This window comes from Zalophus californianus, chromosome 15, assembly GCF_009762305.2.
Source record: "Zalophus californianus isolate mZalCal1 chromosome 15, mZalCal1.pri.v2, whole genome shotgun sequence".
In the NCBI taxonomy this organism is placed as follows: Eukaryota; Metazoa; Chordata; class Mammalia; order Carnivora; family Otariidae; genus Zalophus; species Zalophus californianus.
This window is the reverse complement of record NC_045609.1, coordinates 33,495,053-33,515,123: the sequence shown is the minus strand read 5'-3', so window position 1 is coordinate 33,515,123 and position 20,071 is coordinate 33,495,053. Positions and strand designations below refer to the sequence as shown.

The following is a 20,071-nucleotide window of genomic DNA, read 5'->3' as shown; positions in this document are numbered from 1 at the left end:
ATTTATTTATTTACCTGACAGAGAAAGAGAGAGAGCATGAGCAGGTGGAGTAGCAGGTAGAGGGAGAGGGAGAAGCAGGTTCTCTGCTGAGCAGGGAGCCCAATGCGGAGCTCAATCCCAGGACCCTGGGATCATGACCTGAGCCAAAGGCAGATGCTTAACTGACTGAGCCACCCAGGTGCCCCTGTCAGTAGCTTTATTTTTTTTTTAAGATTTTATTTATTTATTTGAGAGAGAGAGAATGAGAGGTAGAGAGCACGAGAGGGAAGAGGGTCAGAGGGAGAAGCAGACTCCCTGCTGAGCAGGGAGCCCGATGTGGGACTCAATCCCGGGACTCCAGGATCATGACCTGAGCCAAAGGCCGTCGCCCAACCAACTGAGCCACCCAGGCGCCCTGTCAGTAGCTTTAAATTGGCCATGGTGTGAGTATCTACAATACAGAAATTGGCAAATGCTACAAATGAGGGATCTTCCCTCTCCCTTTCCTGCCCCAGAGCTGGTTAAATCTGTAAGTGGAAATTTAGTCATGCCAGCTTTGAAGGCAATGATAGGGGATGGGCAAACTGTTATATATTTTGTAAATACACACAGGTACAGGCACTGCACACAGAGTGTTATAGTACGGTTATGCAAGAGGTTTTCCCTGTTCTGATGAGGGAGGGTTGGAGACTGAGGAAATTGTAGTAGGAGGAAGACACACAAGGAAATTCCACATAGGGAAAGAAAGGCCTTAATGATTGACCAAACTAGGAATTGCTAAAAAGATTAGCATCTACGGTCAATCAATGGCCTAATAGAATAAACCTGGAGCAAATTACAAACTGTTAACAGAGGAGATTAACAGCTTTGGATGGCTTATTTGTTTATCTGATATTATAAAGGATGAGGAGAAAATGGGGACTAGTCAATGCCATGAGTAGCAACTGCATATTTGCAAAACTTTCCTGTATTAAGAATCTTATATTTTGTTAGGCCTTGTAGAAAAGAAACATCAAGGATACTAAAGACACTATCTAATTATTCCTGTGAGACAGCTAGAAAAACAGCACAGTATAGTTTTGTCATTTTTATTTTGCAAAGAAGGAAGTTGGAATCCAAGAAATATAATATAAATGGGTTATTGAGGATAACAGAGTGAGTGAGACAATTTAGGGGGGAAAAGTGTATTCGTGTGTGTGTGTGTGTGTGTGTATAAAACAGACAACAATGAAAAAGCCCACAGCATTTAGTGATTCATTTTTCAAGGGAAGCAGGAATAAAAATATGTATATTAATTATAAATGTGGCAATTAAAACAATAAAAACATAGAAATGACAAAGGAGACTAAGAAAAATACATCTTTTTTTTAAGATTTTATTTATTTATTTGAGAGAGAGAGAGAATGAGAGATAGAAAGCATGAGAGGGAAGAGGGTCAGAGGGAGAAGCAGACTCCCCGCCGAGCAGGGAGCCCAACGTGGGACTCGATCCCAGGACTCCAGGATCATGACCTGAGCCGAAGGCAGTCGCTTAACCAACTGAGCCACCCAGGCGCCCTGAAAAATACATCCTTGATTCCCAATTTTCTTCAAGTCTTTCTACTTCACTGATTCTAAATGGTTCCCAAACTGTTCTTTTTTCCTATTCCTTAAATATATTCCCTCTTCATCTCCCATTCTCCCCCATTGGCTTTTTGTTCAAAGCTCAATCTTTTTTATTTATAATGTTTTCACAAAGTTGTCTTGTATAACACAGTAAGACTTCATATTTAGCAGAATCACTTGGTTTGAGCATTAGTCTTATTTCCCCAGACAAATTTACAGATGTGAGGATGTAGAATTACTAGGTAAAAGAATAGGAACATTTTGAAAGCTTATAGGTTTATCAAGACTGTAGTGATGTGTGAAAGTACCTGTTCCTTGTACCCTGACTTCTTTGATATGATTGTTTAAAATATTTACTAAGTTCCTAAGTGAAAATGGGTATTTTATTATTTTAGTTTTCATTTCTTTGATTACTAGTGAAACAATATTTTTTTCATTTTGCTCACTAATATTATGTCTTTTACTACCCATTTCTTTGAGGCTCAGTGTGCTTTTATCAATGTGTATCAATTTCTTTATATAAGAAAGATAACAGCCCCTTAAACTTGATAGTTTTTGCAGATATTTTCCGATTCTATTGTTGTCTATTCACTTTGGTTACCTTAAAAAAAAGGTCATATTTTCCTTTGAGTTTTAAAAATTGCTGCCAAGTGGGCGCCTGGGTGGCTCAGTCATTAAGCATCTGCCTTCGGCTCAGGTCATGATCCCAGGGTCCTGGGATTGAGCCCCACATCAGGCTCCCTGCTCAGCGGGAAGCCTGCTTCTCCCTCTCCCACTCCCCCTACTTGTGTTCCCTCTCTCGCTGTGTCTCTCTCTGTCAAATAAATAAAATCTTAAAAAAAAAAGAAAAAAAATGCTGCCAAGTATATAAAATAATCACCTTCCAGAGGCTTATTACATATTCTGTTCTATTTTCTTCTGACTTTTCCATTGTTTAATATTTTATACCTACTCTTTAATTCATCTGGAATTTATTTTGATATATAGTATGAGAAGATGATCTAATTTTTTCTTTTTTAAAAATTTTTTAAAGATTTTATTTATTTATTTGAGAGAGAGAGAGAGAGAAAGAGAGCACAAGCTGGGGGAGGGGCAGAGGAAGAGAGAGAGGGAGAAGCAGACTCCCTGCTGAACAAGGAGCCTGACATGGGGCTCAACCCCAGGACCCTGAAGTTCATGACCTGAGCCGAAGTCAGATGCTTAACCGATGGAGCCATCCAGGAGCCCCTAAACTAATTTTTTCTAAATTGATAACCATTTTGGGGGCACCTGGCTGAGTCAGTTGGCGAAGCATGCCACTCTTGATCTCAGGGTTGTAACTTTGAGCCCCATGCTGGGTGTAGAGATTATTTAAAAATAAAATCTTAAATAAATAAATAGACAACTATTTCGGAATGGTTCTTCCTTTCTTGACTGATTTGTGAAATCCCCTGTATTACACTTTATTTTTTTCTTTAAGATTTATTTTGAGAGAGAGAGAGTATGAGCAGGAGGGGCTGAGGGAGAGAGAGGGAGACGTCACACTGAGTGCAGAGCCCAAAGCAGGACTTGATCTCACAACCCTGAGATCACAACCTGAGCCGAAACCCTGAGCCAAAACCCAGGGGGATGCTTAACCAACTGCACCACCCAGGCACACTGACCCTGTATTACACTTTAAATTCCAATGTATAATGGACTATTTCTGCACTAGGCTATTTTTTCTTTACTTGTACTTCCCTATTTTATTATTTATTTATTAGAGATTTTATTTATTTACTTGACAGAGAGAGACACAGCGAGAGAGGGAATACAAGCAGGGGGAGTGGGAGAGGGAGTAACAGGCTTCCCGCTGAGCAGGGAGCCCGATGTGGGGCTCGATCCCAGGACCCTGGGAGCGTGACCTGAGCCGAAGGCAGATGCTTAACGACTGAGCCACCCAGGGGCCCCTGGACTTCCCTATTTTAATATAGTAGCTTTGGTATTTATTATATTCAATTGGTTTTGTCCTTTTTCATAATTAAAAAAGTGTGCCTTCTATTACTTGCATTCTCATTCTCCCAGATCAAGTTCTGAATCCTTGTACCTGTTACAAAGACTTTGGTAGTAACAACAGTCGTTTTGTCTTTGATAGAACAACAGTTACTTTCCTAATATTACTGATTATATTAACACTTATTAATTAGGTTAACCAGAAAGAAAGAAGTTTATAAAGTTAACTAATACTACTTAATTCTATAGGATTGTCTGAAGTACTTCTAGGTCTCAGAATTTGGATGGAAAAATATTTTTTAAGACATAAGAGTGACAGGGGCTCCTGGGTGGCTCATTTGGTTAAGCATTCAACTCTTGATCTCAGCTCAGGTCTCAATCTCAAGGTCATGACTTCAAGCCCTGTGTTGGCTCCATGCTGGGTGTGGAGCCTACTTAAAAAAAAAAAAAGAAGAAGACTTAAGAGTGACAAAAACAACTATGCAAAGTTCTCCCTGGGAGGCTATTTTATGACTTGGAAGAAGAAATATTTCCCTTTGAAGCAAATAAATACAAAGAATATCAAACTCAAAGTGATTGATAATATAAATTTACATGCCTTTGAATATATTATATATCTTACAATAAATCTTTCACTATGCTTCTGAAATTTTAAGCCTAAGCATTGTGAACAATTTAACAAAAGAGTTACTTGTACTCATTGTTCTAATTCACCTTATTTTCCACATACATTAAGTTGCCTAAGTATCACTTAGAGCCTCCTAAAAGTTAAGATTTTCTTTCTCAAATTTATTTATTCTTCAAAAAATAATATAATTCTAAAAAATTAATATAATTCTAAGAAACTATCTAAAAACTGAAAGAAATTGGGATGCTTGGGTGGCTCAGTTGGTTAAGTGTCGACTCTTGATCTCGGCTCAGGTCTTGATCTCACCATCATGAATTCAAGCCCCATGCTGGGCTCCATGCTGGGCATGGAGCCTATCTAAAAAAAAAAAAAAAATGAGAGAAGTCAAGAACCTCTATAGTCTAATTATGGTAAATATTTTTTGGTACTTAAAAAAGTGTAATTTGCATTCCTGTGTTCATTTCAGCATTATTCACGGTAGCCAAGATATGGAAACAACCTAAATGTTCATCGATGGATGAATGGATAAAGATGGTGTATATATAGACAGTGAAATATTATTCAGCCTTTAAAAAAGAAGAATGTCTTGTTATTTGCGACAACATGGATGAATCTGAAGGACATCACGCTAAGTGAGATAAGCCAGATGCAGAAAGACCAATACTGCATAATCTCACTTATATGTGGAATCTAAAATAGTTATACTCAGGGCGCCTGGGTGGCTCAGTCAGTTAAGCGACTGCCTTTGGCTCAGGTCATGGTCCTGGAGTCCCGGGATCGAGTCCCACATCGGGCTCCCTGCTCGGCAGGGAGTCTGCTTCTCCCTCTGACCCTCTTCCCTCTCGTGCTCTCTATCTCTCATTCTCTCTCTCTCAAATAAATAAATAAAATCTTTAAATAAAATAAAATAAAATAAAATAGTTATACTCAGAAACAGAAAGTAGAATGGTGGTTCTTTGGGGCTGCAGAAAGAGAGAAATAGGGAGATACTGGTCAAGGGATACAAAGTTTCATTTATACAAGATGAATTAGTTCTGAAGCTCTAATGTACAACAATGTAACTATATAGATCTTAAGTGTTGTCACCACATATATGCACAAAACAATTAAGTGAGGTGATAGATTATGTTAATTATGTTGATTGTGGTGATTATTTCACAATGTATACAAAATCAGATCAAGCTGAACACCTTAAATATATACAATTTTTTTGAGAGAGAGTAGGGGAGGGGGAAGAGAGAGGCAGACAGAGAGGGAGAGAGAGAACTTTTTTTTTTAAAGATTTTATTTATTTATTTGACAGAGAGAGAGCACAAGTAGGCAGAGTGGCAGGCAGAGGGAGAGGGAGAAGCAGAGTCCCCAATGAGCAGGGAGCCCGATGCAGGGCTCCATCCCAGGACTCTGGGATCATGACCTGAGCTGAAGGCAAACGCTTAACCAACTGAGCCACCCAGGCGCCCCGGAGAGAGAGAACCTTAAGGAGGCTCCACGCCCAGCGCAGAGTCCGATGCAGGGCTCGATCTCACGACCCTAAGATCATGACCTGAGCCAAAATCAAGAGTTGGACACTTAGGGGCGTCTGGGTGGCTCAGTTGTTAAGCGTCTGCCTTGGGCTCAGGTCATGATCTCAGTGTCCTGGAATGGAGCCCCATGCCGGGCTCCCTGCTCAGCGAGGAGCCTGCTTCTCCCTCTCCCACTCCCCCTGCTTGTGTTCCCTCTCTCGCTGTGTCTCTCTCTGTCAAATAAATAAATAAAATCTTAAAAAAAAAAGTTGGACACTTAACAACTGAGTCACTCAGGTGCCCCCATACAATTTTAAAATTGTCAGTTATACCTCAATAAAGCTGGGGCAGGGGGAGTAAAAATTAAATGCCATTTACTACTAAGCTTTCATGCTTTTAGATGGTTCTCTACAGGGCTCCACTACACCATCTTTTCTTTAATATATGAGTATAACTCAGATGAAAGGTAGCAGAAATATTCAATTTGAAGAATTTTCATAGGAGTCTATGATAATTCTTGAGAATCTTATCTGCAGTTGTTCAATACTGCAATGTTTAAGTTTCTTTATTATGTGACAAAGGTGTTAGCCCTCCAAAAATAACCTGGAAACTGGACTTGCCCAAGAGCAACAGAGCCATTCTTTGTAAATGGGAAGCAGAAGGCATGAGTGGGAACCCACAAAAAAAAAAAAAGCTTCATCTGCCCTACATTTCTTTTTCAAAATGACTCTATCAAAGATACTTTATCATAATCTTGGTTTCTGTTGTAATTGGCTCCCATTTCAACAGAAGCTGGCCATGTTGGAAAGAATGTCATGTATCCAAGGGTTCTCTTTTGTCATTTCTATGTTCCCTTTTGTCATTTATAAAGTCTTTGAGATTTACTTTTCTCATCTTGCTTTTCTAAATTCTTGCTTATAAAACATCTATCTTCTACCTCTCTTTGTCATGTTTCTTTCTTTACACTGATATTTATACATTTCCTAGGTCTCTGTAATTACTTGATTTCCAGTTGCTGAGCCTTTGCTGTTATCTTTTTTTTTTTTTAATAAAGATTTTATTTATTTATTCATTAGGGACAGAGGGGGAGAGGGGGAGAGGGAGAGAGAGAGAGAGAAGCAGAGGGAGAAGCAGGCTCCCAAGGAGCAGGGAGCCCGATGCGGGACTCGATCCCAGGACCCTGGGATCATGACCTGAGCCAAAGGCAGACGCTTAACCATCTGAGCCACCCAGGCGCCCCCCGCCTTTGCTGTTATCTTAATAAAGCATAAATGGTTTCTGCTGTGGAACTGGGTCTGCTCAGGCCATTGAAGAACCACACCCTTATAATTAGAGATTTGGTAGTCACCAGAGTGTGGTACAGTCAGCACTAAAATATTATGCCATAGGCATTTATGTAAACACTATTTTTGAATGAATCTGGAAACCAGCCAAGAGAGTCACTAAACACCAGGGACATGCTGCTTATTCTTCATCTCTTTGAAATTAATAAGCTAAAAATTTGGTAAGAAAGATCTCATGGTTCCAAAAGTATTACTTTTGGGACGCCTGGGTGGCTCAGTTGGTTAAGCATCTGCCTTAGGCTCAGGTCATGATCTCAGGGTCCTGGGATTGAGCCCTATGTTGGGCTGCCTGCTCAGCGAGGAGCCTGCTTCTCCCTCTGCCTGCTGCTCCCCCTGCTCGTGCTCTCTCTCTCTGACAAATGAATAAAATCTTAAAAACAAAACAAAACAAAAGTATTACTTTTTATGCTTTCCACAGTTCAGAGAAAGTCTGCTTTTCCACGTTAACTAATCTTCCCCACGTGAACTAATAACCTGCAACTGTTTGAATTATGCTGGGAAAACTTAGAATAAGGGGATTCTGGAGGGAAAGTGGTAAGAAATCAGTAAATGTCAGCTTTAGTGCTTTTTCAGAAAACAGCCAAAAGCTTTTGAGAGCTATCTGCAACAACAGGGTGGTTAAGTAAACTATAATTAATTCGCACAATGGAATTTTATATGGTCATTAAAAACAATGAGTAAATCTGTCTTTATTGACATGGAGAGATATTTATAACATATAAATTGATAAAAGGAGCTTATAAAAACATGATCTCACTTTTGTTTAACATAAGAAAAAATACAGGCGCCTGGGTGGCTCAGTCGTTGAGCGTCTGCCTTCGGCTCGGGTCATGATCCCGGGGTCCTGGGATCGAGCCCCACATTGGGCTCCCTGCTCGGCGGGAAGCCTGCTTCTCTCTCTCCCACTCCCCCCGCTTGTGTTCCCTCTCTCGCTGTCTCTCTCTCTGTCAAATAAATAAAATCTTAAAAAAAAATAAGACAAAATAGTACTTGTATATATGCATGAAAAGATATGTATCAAAAATACAGTTTGTGGGTATTGAAGTAAATATAATTTTAATTTTCTTTGAGTTTTTTGTATTTTCTGAAATTTTTTACAAGGAATATTTTTTATTACTTTCATAATCAGAAAAAACAAGAAGGATATTTCTATTTAAAAAATATATATATTAATTGTTTGCTGATGAGAAAACAGGTTCTCTCTCACCTTCTCCATCTTTTAATTCTGCTTGCCTCTAATTTGTATACATACAGGTTCTAGTCCCAAAGTGAGAAAGATGACTGTTGCTGGCTCCAGACTCCAAAATGGTATCCACAATTAAGTCCAGCAGATAGAGACAATCTCCCATATGAGCTCCAGCAAAAAATTCGTAGGGCAGACTGACTGTCTTGACATGAATTAGGAACCAAACTGTGGAGGGGAGTGAGTGGGAGTAAATAGATGCAATTTTCTGATGGGATAGGTCTTGGCCACATTACACCCCCTATGGCTGGGGAGGAGAGAGAGTCTACATTAAGTTGGGTTTTACCCAACTGAAGAAGAGAGGAGGAAATGATGTTGAGGAGACTAAAATAACAACTGTCCATTCCAATACTCATTCTAGACACTCATACTAACGATAATGAAGTTCTTAAAAAGTTACCACAGGAATGCCCGGTTGGCTCAGTCTATAGAGTGTGAGACTCTTGATCTCAGGGTGGTGAGTTCAAGTCCCATATTGGGCATAGAGATTATATACATACATACGTATATAAATAAGAGTTACCACAGAGTTTTTCAGTGTTTGAGAATTGGAAACCACCCTTCAGTACTTAAACCACAGTACTTATTCATTCAATAAACATTCATTTACTATGAATTTAGTAGTCTATATCCTACTGGGATGAGCAATAAATAAACAAACAAAACAAAATAGGCCTGCCCTCATGGATCTTACATTTTCAGACAATAGTAACAATTCTAAAAAATTAGTCTGAAATTGGCCTCTGGCTGGAAATTTTACTGTAGTAGTTGAGATAAAAGAAAATGCAATTTGACTTTCATGTAAATTTTTTTTTTTTTACTTGTCTATGGTAAGATCCTTACTCTTGAAAGAAATTAAGCTGAGTCATGAGATTTACAAGCAAATGAGAAGACAGACCATTGGCTTTTGATATTGATGGAAAATTACATTATCTAGACACACCCCAAGGTGTTCTGTAGCATCCTTGAGCTTTAATTTCTGTGTTACCTTACCTGCCTTTACAGTGACACTGGCCAAACCAATTTCAGGGTATATATTTAATTTCAAGCAAAAAGTCTTGTTACAGTTGACTGGTAGCAATGAGCAAACTTCTTTTTGCAGGTCAATGGGTACATGGATCAAAGCAAGATATTCTTGTTCTGTTTTGTACTTGTGAGTGTTTATCTGCTATAGACTGCAAGTCTGTGTCCCCATCTCCCCCAAATTCTTATGTTGAAACCTAATCCCCAATGTGACAGTATTTGAAGATGGGGCCTTTGGAAGGTGGTTAAGTCATGAGGGTGGAGATCCCATGAATGGGATTAGTGACCTTTATATAAAAGAGACCCCAGAGAGTGCCCTTGCTCTTTCTGCCACGTAAGGACAGAGGAAAAAGACTGGGAGCAACTGACGAACCAGGAAGTGGTCTTCACCAGACACTAAATCTGCCAATACGCTGATCTTAGACTTCCCAGCCTCCAGAACTGTGAGAAATAAATTTCTGTTGTTTAAGCCACCCAGTCTATAATATTTTGCTATAGCCGACTGAACAGACTAAGACATTATTCTTGGTATAGCAAACACCTAACACTGAAAAAAGCTTTGGAAGGAGAACAAAAGCAAGTTTTGGCAAATGTATCTTTATGCTTCTCTCTTTTTCTTAAACCTTGAAGAGCATAACAATTATAACTCCCTAACACAGTGATTCTCAACTCTGACTACACAGTAGAATTGCCTTTTAAAAAAATACTGGGGTGGGGTGGTGGGGGGTGGGAATGGAGGGTGGGGGTGGAGCACTGATTGATAATCCTATAAAAAGTAACTTAGGTGATTTTAAAATGCAGATAGGGTTAAGAACTACCTAAACAATAAGACATATCCACTGGGGCGGTGGTGGATATTTTTAATCCAGAACACTTGGGTTTGTTCTTTTTATTGCCAGTCTGTCATCAATGAATCACTTTAATGCTTACCATTTATCCACCTTCAAACACTTTTTTTTTAAAGATTTTATTTGTTTATTTGACAGAGACACAGCGAGAGACGGAACACAAGCAGGGGGAGTGGGAGAGGGAGAAGCAGGCTTCCCGCGGAGCTGGGAGCCCGATGCGGGGCTCGATCCCAGGACCCTGGGATCATGACCTGAGCCGAAGGTAGATGCTTAACAACTGAGCCACCCAGGCGCCCCCATTTAACCACCTTTAAAAGAAGGATAAATGATCCTACATCCCTTCATCCACCCATCTTTCTTTCATTCTTTTTCTCTCTCCTTTTCTCTTTCTCATTCATGTATTCAATCACTCATTCATTAAACAAATATTTATTAAGCATAAGTACTGTGCTAGGCAGGATACAGGATTATAATTCACACTTTCATTCCAGTATTATGATATTAATAAGGTAGCACATGTAAATTAATCGTCTTGAGATTCTCAAGTTCAATTTAAAAAAATAGTTGCAAAAAACACACACCAATCTTTCCCCTGCTTGATTTACTTTGTAAAAAAATGTGCTGAAGCTTGAGTTGCTGTGTTAGACAAACATCAACATTCCTGAACTTCTGTGCTTTCAGTAAGTCATAGAGTAAGCTCTCCATCTGCCACAGTGTAATTTTCAATCTTTCATATATTGAATGAAAGAATGTAAATGCCTATAATTCATTAGGTTCTACATAAGAAAAGATTCAGATACTACCACCTTTAATTAGAAATTATTCTTATTTAAGACTGTTCAGATGTCTTTGGAATATTTTGTGAGGTTCTATTCTTTTTTTTTTAAAGATTTTATTTATTTATTTGAGAGAGTGAGAATGAGAGAGAGAGAGAGAGAGAGAGAGCACATGAGAGGGGGAAGGGTCAGAGGGAGAAGCAGACTCCCTGCTGAGCAGGGACCCCCCCCCCCCATGTGGGACTTGATTCTGGGACTCCAGGATCATGACCTGAGCCGAAGGCCGTCACTTAACCGACTGAGCCACCCAGGCACCCAAGGTTCTATTACTTGTGATATACCAAACCCCATGCAGGGTCCAGCAACGTATCTTGATCTTTGACTCCTATCAAATTCCCAAATCAGGTTACTTTGTAGATGAAGGCAGAACCCTACATATTCAAAGATAAGCAGATACTTTTTCCTCTGGACTGTTCATGCCATTTTCCCCATTTTTAAGCTCCAGGTTGCAGTATAACAGCTGGTCAAAAAAAAACCACGTCAGTGGCCAGCTCTGAGACTAGGACTGCTAGATCCCTCCTGGGAAGTTGGACATTATCATACTACTGAAATAGTTACTGACACATATTTAAAGCTGAGAGCAAGTGCAGCCTCACCTCACCCACAGAAGCACCATAATCATTTCTGATGCAGTAGTACACCCACCTAACTCCAAAAGATAAAAGAAAAATGTTTTGAATTAAAATCAACATCAGTAGGAAAACAACAGCAAGGAATAAAGGGAGAACAATCCTCCTGCCAAGAACAAATTCAAAGCTAATAGTTTCCAAAAAAAGCAAGCCTTACCCATAGCATGAAGTTCCCTGTAATCAGGAATTTGATATTGGTACTACCACATAATTGTAATTATTATGAAGCATGAGTTTGCTCACAGGAAGAAAAATACAATCAAAAAAGAAAAAGGAGAATCAACATGAAGGGAATAAAGTAATTCCATATCTAGGGGCAGACAGATTTACATTTCTGAGATATGTAACCATTCAGTACTCTCCATGAATAAACCATTGTGGCCTATGAAATAATAACATTATTACTAATGATAGTAAGAATAGGTAATAATTACTGAACATTTATTTCTGTTATGCCAGGCAGTATTAGTACTTTACATGCTTATCTTATTTAATCCTTACAACAACCTTATTTACTATTATTCCCATTTTCCAGATGAGAGCAATGAAGCTGAGAATCTATGTAAGTTGATTAAGGTAACATGGTTTATAAATACTTAAGCTGTGATTTGAAACCTAAGCCTGTCTGACTCCAAAACCACATTCTTAACTATCACACAACCCACTATCCTAATTTCCCACTAGAGATTTTAGAGCTACAGCCATTAGGGACTTCTTAAGCCTTCTGTATCTTTGCAACTACTCTGGGCCTTTTGCAATGTATCTGTCACCAGTAATAGACAAATCTCTAATGGTGATATAGTACACCGACAAGGAGTTGCAAATAGAAAGCAATTTGTAGCTGCTGAGTGTGCACTGCACAAAGTTGCACCCTCCAGTTGGGTGGCAAATGTGAAACGGAAAGCAAAACCCATCAATATATATTGTGGTAACTAATGACAAGGAAGAATATTACTAATTCCTCCTCTTTAAAATTAAAAAAAAAATTAAGAGTTAAAATGGTTATGGGTTAAAAAAACTACTTGTTCTCCCTTTGTATTGAAAAGTAGTAAATACACACACACACACAATGTCCAGATTGTCTTGGATATTGTTAGCTTTATGGGGATATTAGGTATGTTGAGCTGATGTAGCAGCTTCAAACTCTGTTGGGGGAAATTATCCTAGAGAAGTAATTGATTTTCAGGGGCGCCTGGGTGGCTCAGTTGGTTAATCGACTGCCTTCGGCTCAGGTCATGATCCTGGAGTCCCGGGATCGAGTCCCACATCGGGCTCCCTGCTGAGCGGGGAGTCTGCTTCTCCCTCTGAACCTCTTGCCTCTCATGCTCTCTATCTCTCATTCTCTCTCTCTCTCAAATAAATAAATAAAATCTTTAAAAAAAAAAGAAGTAATTGATTTTCAGAGAAATTTTTTAAATGAGGATTTTTCTGACAATACCAACTCTTTTATTATATTGCACCAAATGGAGCTGACTTCATTAGGAGTTGATTGTGAGTTACTAAGGACAGGTTCTGACCCACGATATACATTTCCGTATGTTTTGAACAGCCTACATACATCTGATGTAGGTCTCTGACTTCTGAATTTTAAAACTTGTTTTAAAATTCACTACCCATAACCTTCAGTTTAATAATGATACTTAACTTCTATGCATATATTGGAAGGTTTAAAAAAAAAAAAATCACTGAATCAGGGGCGCCTGGGTGGCTCAGTCGTTAGCGTCTGCCTTCGGCTCAGGTCATGATCCCAGGGTCCTCGGATTGAGCCCCACATTGGGCTCACTGCTGGGTGGGAGGCCTGCTTCTCCCTCTCCCACTCCCCCTGCTAGTGTTCCCTCTCTCGCTGTGTCTCTCTCTGTCAAATAAATAAATAAAATATTTAAAAAAAAGAAATCACTGAATCAGGAAAGGAGCAGGGAAAATTCTGGTGATAAGCTTCAGGAGATATAAATAGGCAGATGTGTAACTTGCTTTGGGAACCCCTTGAAGTGTATGTACTTGAACATTTCCAAAAAATATAGGAAGGGTTTTTTTATTGTGAAAAAATCTTTATTTTAAGAAAAAAATTTATTTAACAAAAAAACTTAACAAGTTTCACTTAGCAAAATACACCCAAAAGGAGCCTTTTCCGTCTGAGCTGCCGACATGCCATCCAGACTGAGGAAGACCCGGAAAATTCGGGGCCACGTGAGCCACGGCCACGGCCGCATCGGCAAGCACCGGAAGCACCCAGGAGGCTGGGGTAATGCTGGTGGCATGCATCACCACAGGATCAACTTCGACAAATATCACCGAGGATACTTTGGAAAAGTTAGTATGAGACATTACCACTTAAAAAGGAACCAGAGCTTCTGCCCAACTGTCAACCTTGATAAACTGTGGACTTTGGTCAGTGAGCAGACACGGGTAAATGCTGCCAAAAACAAGACTGGAGCTGCTCCTATCATTGATGTGGTGCGATCGGGCTACTACAAAGTTTTGGGAAAGGGAAAACTCCCAAAACAGCCTGTCATCGTGAAGGCCAAATTCTTCAGTAGAAGAGCAGAGGATAAGATTAAGGGTGTCGGGGGCACCTGCGTTCTAGTAGCCTGAAGCCACATTTGAGGGCGTTCATTAAATGCTAACAAGTGAAAAAAAAAAATACACCCAAAAGGAAATCACAGTACAAAGAAAGTTTTAAGTCAAGGCCTCACCAATTCCTACAGTATTAGTAATGTCTCAATTTTCAAAAAACTAACTTATTTTAAAAAGCTTAAACTTAACCTAAAAGATTTTAAATGAAAATAAACTAGAATGAAGAAACAGAAATGTTCCTCTTTGAATCAGGGATCTAGCACCTTGAGTTTTCCAGAAAAGCACGTCTCCCCAATGTGTTCACGGTGATGTGGTGTAAAAGATCCATTTAATGTACTTAAAACTACTTTAACTCAAATAACATCACTCTGAAGTACACTACCAAAATGTTAATTGATAAAAGCTGAAAATAGTTTCAGTTTACTCAATACCACACACTAGAAGAAAGTTTTCATGAGAAAACACTGAAGAGGTCATTTTTTAATCCAGATTTCACAAACTCATGGTACAAAATGGGGTCCCACAGCTTCCTCTAGAGTATAATTGGCTAATATTTATTGGCTACCTACCCTGTGTTGGCCATTGTGTCAGAAAAACCAGGGTCAGATCCCCAAAGTTGATATTGCTGGTGGGTCCCCCAGGAACACCGTTGAATCTAGGTGTGGTGATACACAGATACAACAGTTTAACAGTGGATTCTAGCAGCTGCAAGTGATCTAGTGTTAGTGCATCTCACACTTGACGGTGCATAAGAACCACCTGGAGAGCTTGTTAAAGGTAGTCTAAAGATAACTAGTCTCGGGGCGCCTGGGTGGCTCAGTTGTTAGGCGTCTGCCTTTGGCTCAGGTCATGATCCCAGGGTCCTAGGATCGAGCCCCACATCAGGCTCCCTGCTCAGCAGGAAGCCTGCTTCTCCCTCTCCCACTCCCCCTGCTTGTGTTCCCTCTCTCACTGTGTCTCTCTCTGTCAAATAAATAAATAAAATCTTTAAAAAAATAAAGATAACTAGTCTTGGGCGCCTGGGTGGCTCAGATGGTTAAGTGTCTGCCTTCGGCTCAGGTCATGATCCCGGGGTCCTGGGATCGAGTCCCGCATCGGGCTCCTTGTTAAGCAGGGAGTCTGCTTCTCCCTCTCCCTCTGCCTTTCCCCCTGCTTCTTCTCTCTCTGTCTCTCCCGCAAATGAATAAATAAAAATCTTAAAAAAAAAAAAAGATAACTAGTCTTAACCCCAGAGATTCTGGTTCTGTAGGTCTGGGGTCTTCTGTGGAAATTTGCATTTCTGATGAGCACTTAGGGGAGAGGGAAGCTGCCCATCGAAGGACCATGTCTTGAGTAGTACTAACATTATCTGTGAATAGAAAAGTTCACAAATTCTGAACTTTACTCCCATTCCTGTCTGAGTGCAAATCTGAATGCTGTACAAGGTAAGCTCCAGAGAAAGTAGAAACTGGCAAAAGCTGTCTGTATATGCTTTGGCTGGTTAGAACCATGATTCTTAGAACAGTAAAAAGCTATACGTCTTCAATAGGGTCCTCCATGAAACAATCAAGAAAGGCCCTTTTGCTATCTGATGATGCTGGAATGGTATATACAGAAACTAATGAGAATGTTTGTTGAGTTGATGGGTTTAGTCATAAATTAGAGAAATAATTCAGCTTGAAGCAAATATCCTGATTCTAAGCCCTTCACAGTTATAATTTCATGATCCTGGGCCAGTGGTTGCTAAACTAGAGCATCAACATCACCTTGGAATTTGTTAGAACTAAAATCCTTGGGCCACACCCCAGATTTATTGAATTAGAAACTCTGGGTGGGGCCTAGCACCCTGTGGTTTATCAAGCTCTCCAGGTGATTCTAATGCACACTAAAGACTGAGAATTACTGTCTGACTAGTGAGTCTCAAATTCACTGTGAATTAGAATCGGAATTACCTGGGAGAACTTGTTTAAGACATTCCTGTTCCTTCCTCAATGGGGGCCTAAATTTTATATACTTTTGGGGATTCCAGTATAGACAACATTTAGAGAAACAGTGCTCTAACCGAGAGGCTTTTAACCTTTGTTGACCAGGACCACTATTTACATGAGGACTCAATATAAACATATTTGTAACTAAAACAAGAGTTTCATAAAACAATACCCTTACACATGTAATACACTCTAATATTCTCTGTTCTATTTCATTTTTAAAATACTGGAGATGGAAGGACTCCCAACCACCTCCATTTTGACCTCAGCCTGTACTTTCTAATTGAGTTCTTCTTTTCAGTTTATCTCTTAACTCAGTTATGGAAACTACTCCCTCTAGCAATAACAGCTGCCCTGAGCCAGCAAGACCCCGAGTGACTGACCCCAAGACGATGATCAACGGGACCTTCACTGCCCACCTGCAAGTACCCACTGACCTTTGTCCCACATTTTCCTCATATAAACCTAGAGGTCTTTTCAGCCCTTAAGAGGCAGCCTTTGAGATGTCCTCCACTGTCTTCCTGGTGGTGGCCTCACTGAAATAAATTCCTTTCTTGTTTCACCCCTACTTATTTCTGTCCTCTGCCTTTGGGTTTTGTCAGTGGCAAGTGGCCAAACCTGGTCTGTTTGGGACTGACTTTTTTTTTTAAGGATTTTATTTATTCATTTGAGAGAGAGAGAGAGCACAAGCAGGGGGAGAGGCAGAGGGAGAGGGAGAAGCAGGCTCCCCACTGGCTGGGAGCCCGACATGGGGCTGGATCCCAGGACTTGGAGATCATGACCTGAGCTGAAGGCAAACGCTTAACCATTTGAGCCACCCAGGTGCCCCTGTTTGGGACTTCTGAAGTTAGGAGCTCTTGCACCCTTGGGCCCCAGTTAGAGTGGCAGAACTACTAAATTGATTTCATGAGCCATTAAAGGGCTGTACCGACAGCTTGAAAAACACACCTCGGATCAGCGCTTCTCAAATGTTACAATACATTTGCTTCACCTGGAGACCTTGCTATAATGTAAATTCAAATTCAGTAAGACTAGGATAGGGCTTGAGATTCTGCATTTCTAACAGGCTTTGAAGTGCTGCAAATGCCGCTGATCTGTATATTACTCTTCCAGTGGCAAGGCCTGGACCATAAAAAGTTCAAGTGTTGCAGGACTTCTTTCTCCGTCAGTGCCCGCGGTTCTTGGTCACACCGCTTCGAAGAATGAAGAGGTAGATCAGACAGAGTGGTGGGCAGCAAAGAAGGTTTATTGAGCAATGGTACAAAGTTCCCAAAGAGGGAGGGAACCTGAGAGGGTTGCCCCCAGAGTTTCTAAGTCTAGGGGTTTTTATGAGCTTTTTGGCAGACCGTTTTAATCTGACTAACACTCCCTGTGCCTGTCAGCCTGTCATCCAATCCGGTTTTTGTCACCTATCATATGGAAAGAGTAGAGGGCTTGTAAGGTGTAAAATCCTTTTAAGGGTGGTTTCCTCTTAGGGCAGGGGGCCCCCTTGTCCCTGCCGGCCTGCCTTCCCAATTATCCTTCATCACAAGAAGGTAACAGCAAACTTGATGCCTCTCCCAGTCATGAACCTGTCTTTATGATAGCAAGCTTTATAAGAAATTGCAAGTAGACTGTGGTATTTGTCCTGCCCAGATGTAATGGACAGTGAGTTGTCCTTAATATCATTGTCAGTACTTATGGGGTTCAAATTCTCAACCTATGAGGGTGTAAGTAAGCACCGATTCACAACAGATCATGTCAGATTTGTCCATTCGTGGGGCGCCTGGGTGACTCAGTTAAGCATCTGCCTTCGGCTCAGGTCATGATTGCAGGGCTCTGGGATCAAGCCCCGCGTCAAGCTCCCTGCTCAGTAGGGAGTCTGCTCCTCCCCACCCCCACTTCCACCCTGCTCATGCTCTCTCTCAAATTAAAAAAAAGAAAGAAATCTTAGTATCAGAATTGGAAAAATAAAAGACTAAGATCATTTAGTTTTAGAACAATGATTTGTATGTCCTGTGTCACATTATTAATATATCCCTTCATATAGGTGAGGAAGTTTAAAGGAGCAGGTGATACTAGAGAGGTCAGGGTATTGCCAAGGCAATGCTGGCTGACTGACCCCTATAGGTGGGCACCATCTGGGTGAATTCACAAACCAATATCTGGCCCTCAGTCTTGAAGACCGAGAGGCCTGAGATGTCAGGCACAAAGTTGTGCCAAGACTCTGAGAAGGTTGGCTGACATTAACCTAGTTCATAGAGACTAATAATATAAAATACAAGTGCTGGATGGTTTATTTTACAATAAAAAGTGTAACTGCCAAGAGGACTAACCCTTGTGTCTTTTTTTTTTTTTTTTAGCTCACACAAAGCCAATTTATTAACAGAAAACAGTAATTTGAGGAATCCTGTTCACAGACGGCGACCACGGCGGCCCCCCTTCCTGCGGGTGCTATCGGAGGGGATGGGGGTGACATCCTCAATCCGCCCGATCTTCATTCCTGAGCGGGCAAGGGCTCTGAGGGCTGATTGGGCCCCAGGTCCAGGGGTCTTGGTTCTATTTCCTCCTGTGGCTCGTAGTTTGATGTGGAGGGCAGTGATACCCAGCTCCTTGCACCCCTGGGCTACATCCTGGGCAGCCAACATGGCAGCATAGGGAGAGGACCGATCTCCGTCAGCCTTCACCTTCATTCCACCAGTCACGCGACAGATGGTTTCCTTGCCAGAAAGATCGGTGACATGGACAAAAGTGTCATTGAAGGATGCAAAGATGTGGCAGACACCAAACACATTCTCTCCTTCAGCTACCTGAGGTCCAAGGCTGATGACCTGTTCTTCCTTCTTTTCCTTCCCCTTGAGAGGTGCCATTTCTGCGTGTCTTCTCCAGACTCCGCTACTGGAAAAAGAGGTGTCTTTTTTTTTTTAAATGTTATTTATTTATTCATGAGAGACAGAGAGAGAGAGAGAGAGAGGCAGAGGGAGAAGCAGGCTCCCAAGGAGCAGGGAGCCCGATGTGGGACTCGATCCCAGGACCCTGGGATCATGACCTGAGCTGAAGGCAGATGCTTAACCATCTGAGCCACCCAGGCGCCCTAACCCTTGTGTCTTTAGGCTTGTGTGCTTTCTCTTCCTTTCGGGACTTTATATGGGAAGCAAATAGAATTACAAGGTTGCTGGGAGAACACAGAATCAGAAAAAGATGTTCATTAAATATTTCAAATGTTTATACATCGTTTCCAGAATATCACACCTGCTACAGAGCACCTGTAGCATTTGGTCAGGCTTTAGAGGGGCCCTTCCATTGTCTGTCTCTGGAAGTTTCTGTGTTCTAGACTCCTGTAGCTGACTGATCCCCATTTTGATGGAATCCTCAACCACATTAGCACATTAAGTCAAGACATCAAGTATTCTGTATCTTTTAGATAAATGTCTCTGCTTTAACCCATAATTACACATTATTTGTGTTCTCCCAGAGAGCAATTTAATTTCCATTTTTTTGATGGACATCTCATTTGCTCCCTTTTATTAACTACCATAGGGTTAACTATTAGAGTCAAAGAAATAGCATTCTCTGCCTATTTCAAGCTAAATATTTTCCATTCTTTTTTTAATCTTTTATTTTTCTTTTTATCAAGTGAAGATAATACACTGCCTAGATTTAAAAGCCAATTATGCTAAAATGATTTTAACAATAAATGGTGGAACACTCTCCCTCCCCTCCCAACACTTTCTCTGCAGCTTGGTACAAAGAGGCAGCCATTTTCAACTTTTACAATCTATTTCTACTGACACTTTCCTCCATCCATGTTTGTAAATTATATCTTCAGGCTGTTATTTCTTGAATTTTCTATTCCAGACATTATTGACTGACCTCTTTTTTTTTTTTAAGATTTATTTATTTATTTGTCAGAGAGAGAGAGAGAGCATAAGCAGGGGGAGTAGC

At 40.6% G+C, this 20,071-nt stretch overlaps 2 protein-coding genes across 2 annotated transcripts; one reads left to right on the top strand and one right to left on the bottom strand.

Annotated features, from left to right (window-relative positions):
• The first annotated feature begins 13,743 nt into the window (after window positions 1-13,743).
• LOC113923604 (60S ribosomal protein L27a-like) lies at window positions 13,744-14,198 on the top strand. The gene has a single exon (XM_035724313.1). It carries the CDS (start codon window positions 13,752-13,754, stop codon window positions 14,196-14,198), a length of 447 nt encoding a protein of 148 aa, XP_035580206.1. The 5' UTR covers window positions 13,744-13,751.
• Window positions 14,199-18,507: 4,309 nt separating this feature from the next.
• Window positions 18,508-19,017, bottom strand: LOC113923662 (40S ribosomal protein S14-like). Its single transcript, XM_035724307.1, has one exon. It carries the CDS (start codon window positions 18,994-18,996, stop codon window positions 18,541-18,543), a length of 456 nt encoding a protein of 151 aa, XP_035580200.1. The 5' UTR covers window positions 18,997-19,017; the 3' UTR covers window positions 18,508-18,540.
• Between the last annotated feature and the right edge of the window lie 1,054 nt (window positions 19,018-20,071).

Bases quoted from the DNA above. Each gene is read 5' to 3' on its own strand.
- LOC113923604 (XM_035724313.1), top strand. From the start codon at position 13,752: ATGCCATCCAGACTGAGGAAGACCCGGAAAATTCGGGGCCACGTGAGC.
- LOC113923662 (XM_035724307.1), bottom strand. From the start codon at position 18,996: ATGGCACCTCTCAAGGGGAAGGAAAAGAAGGAAGAACAGGTCATCAGC.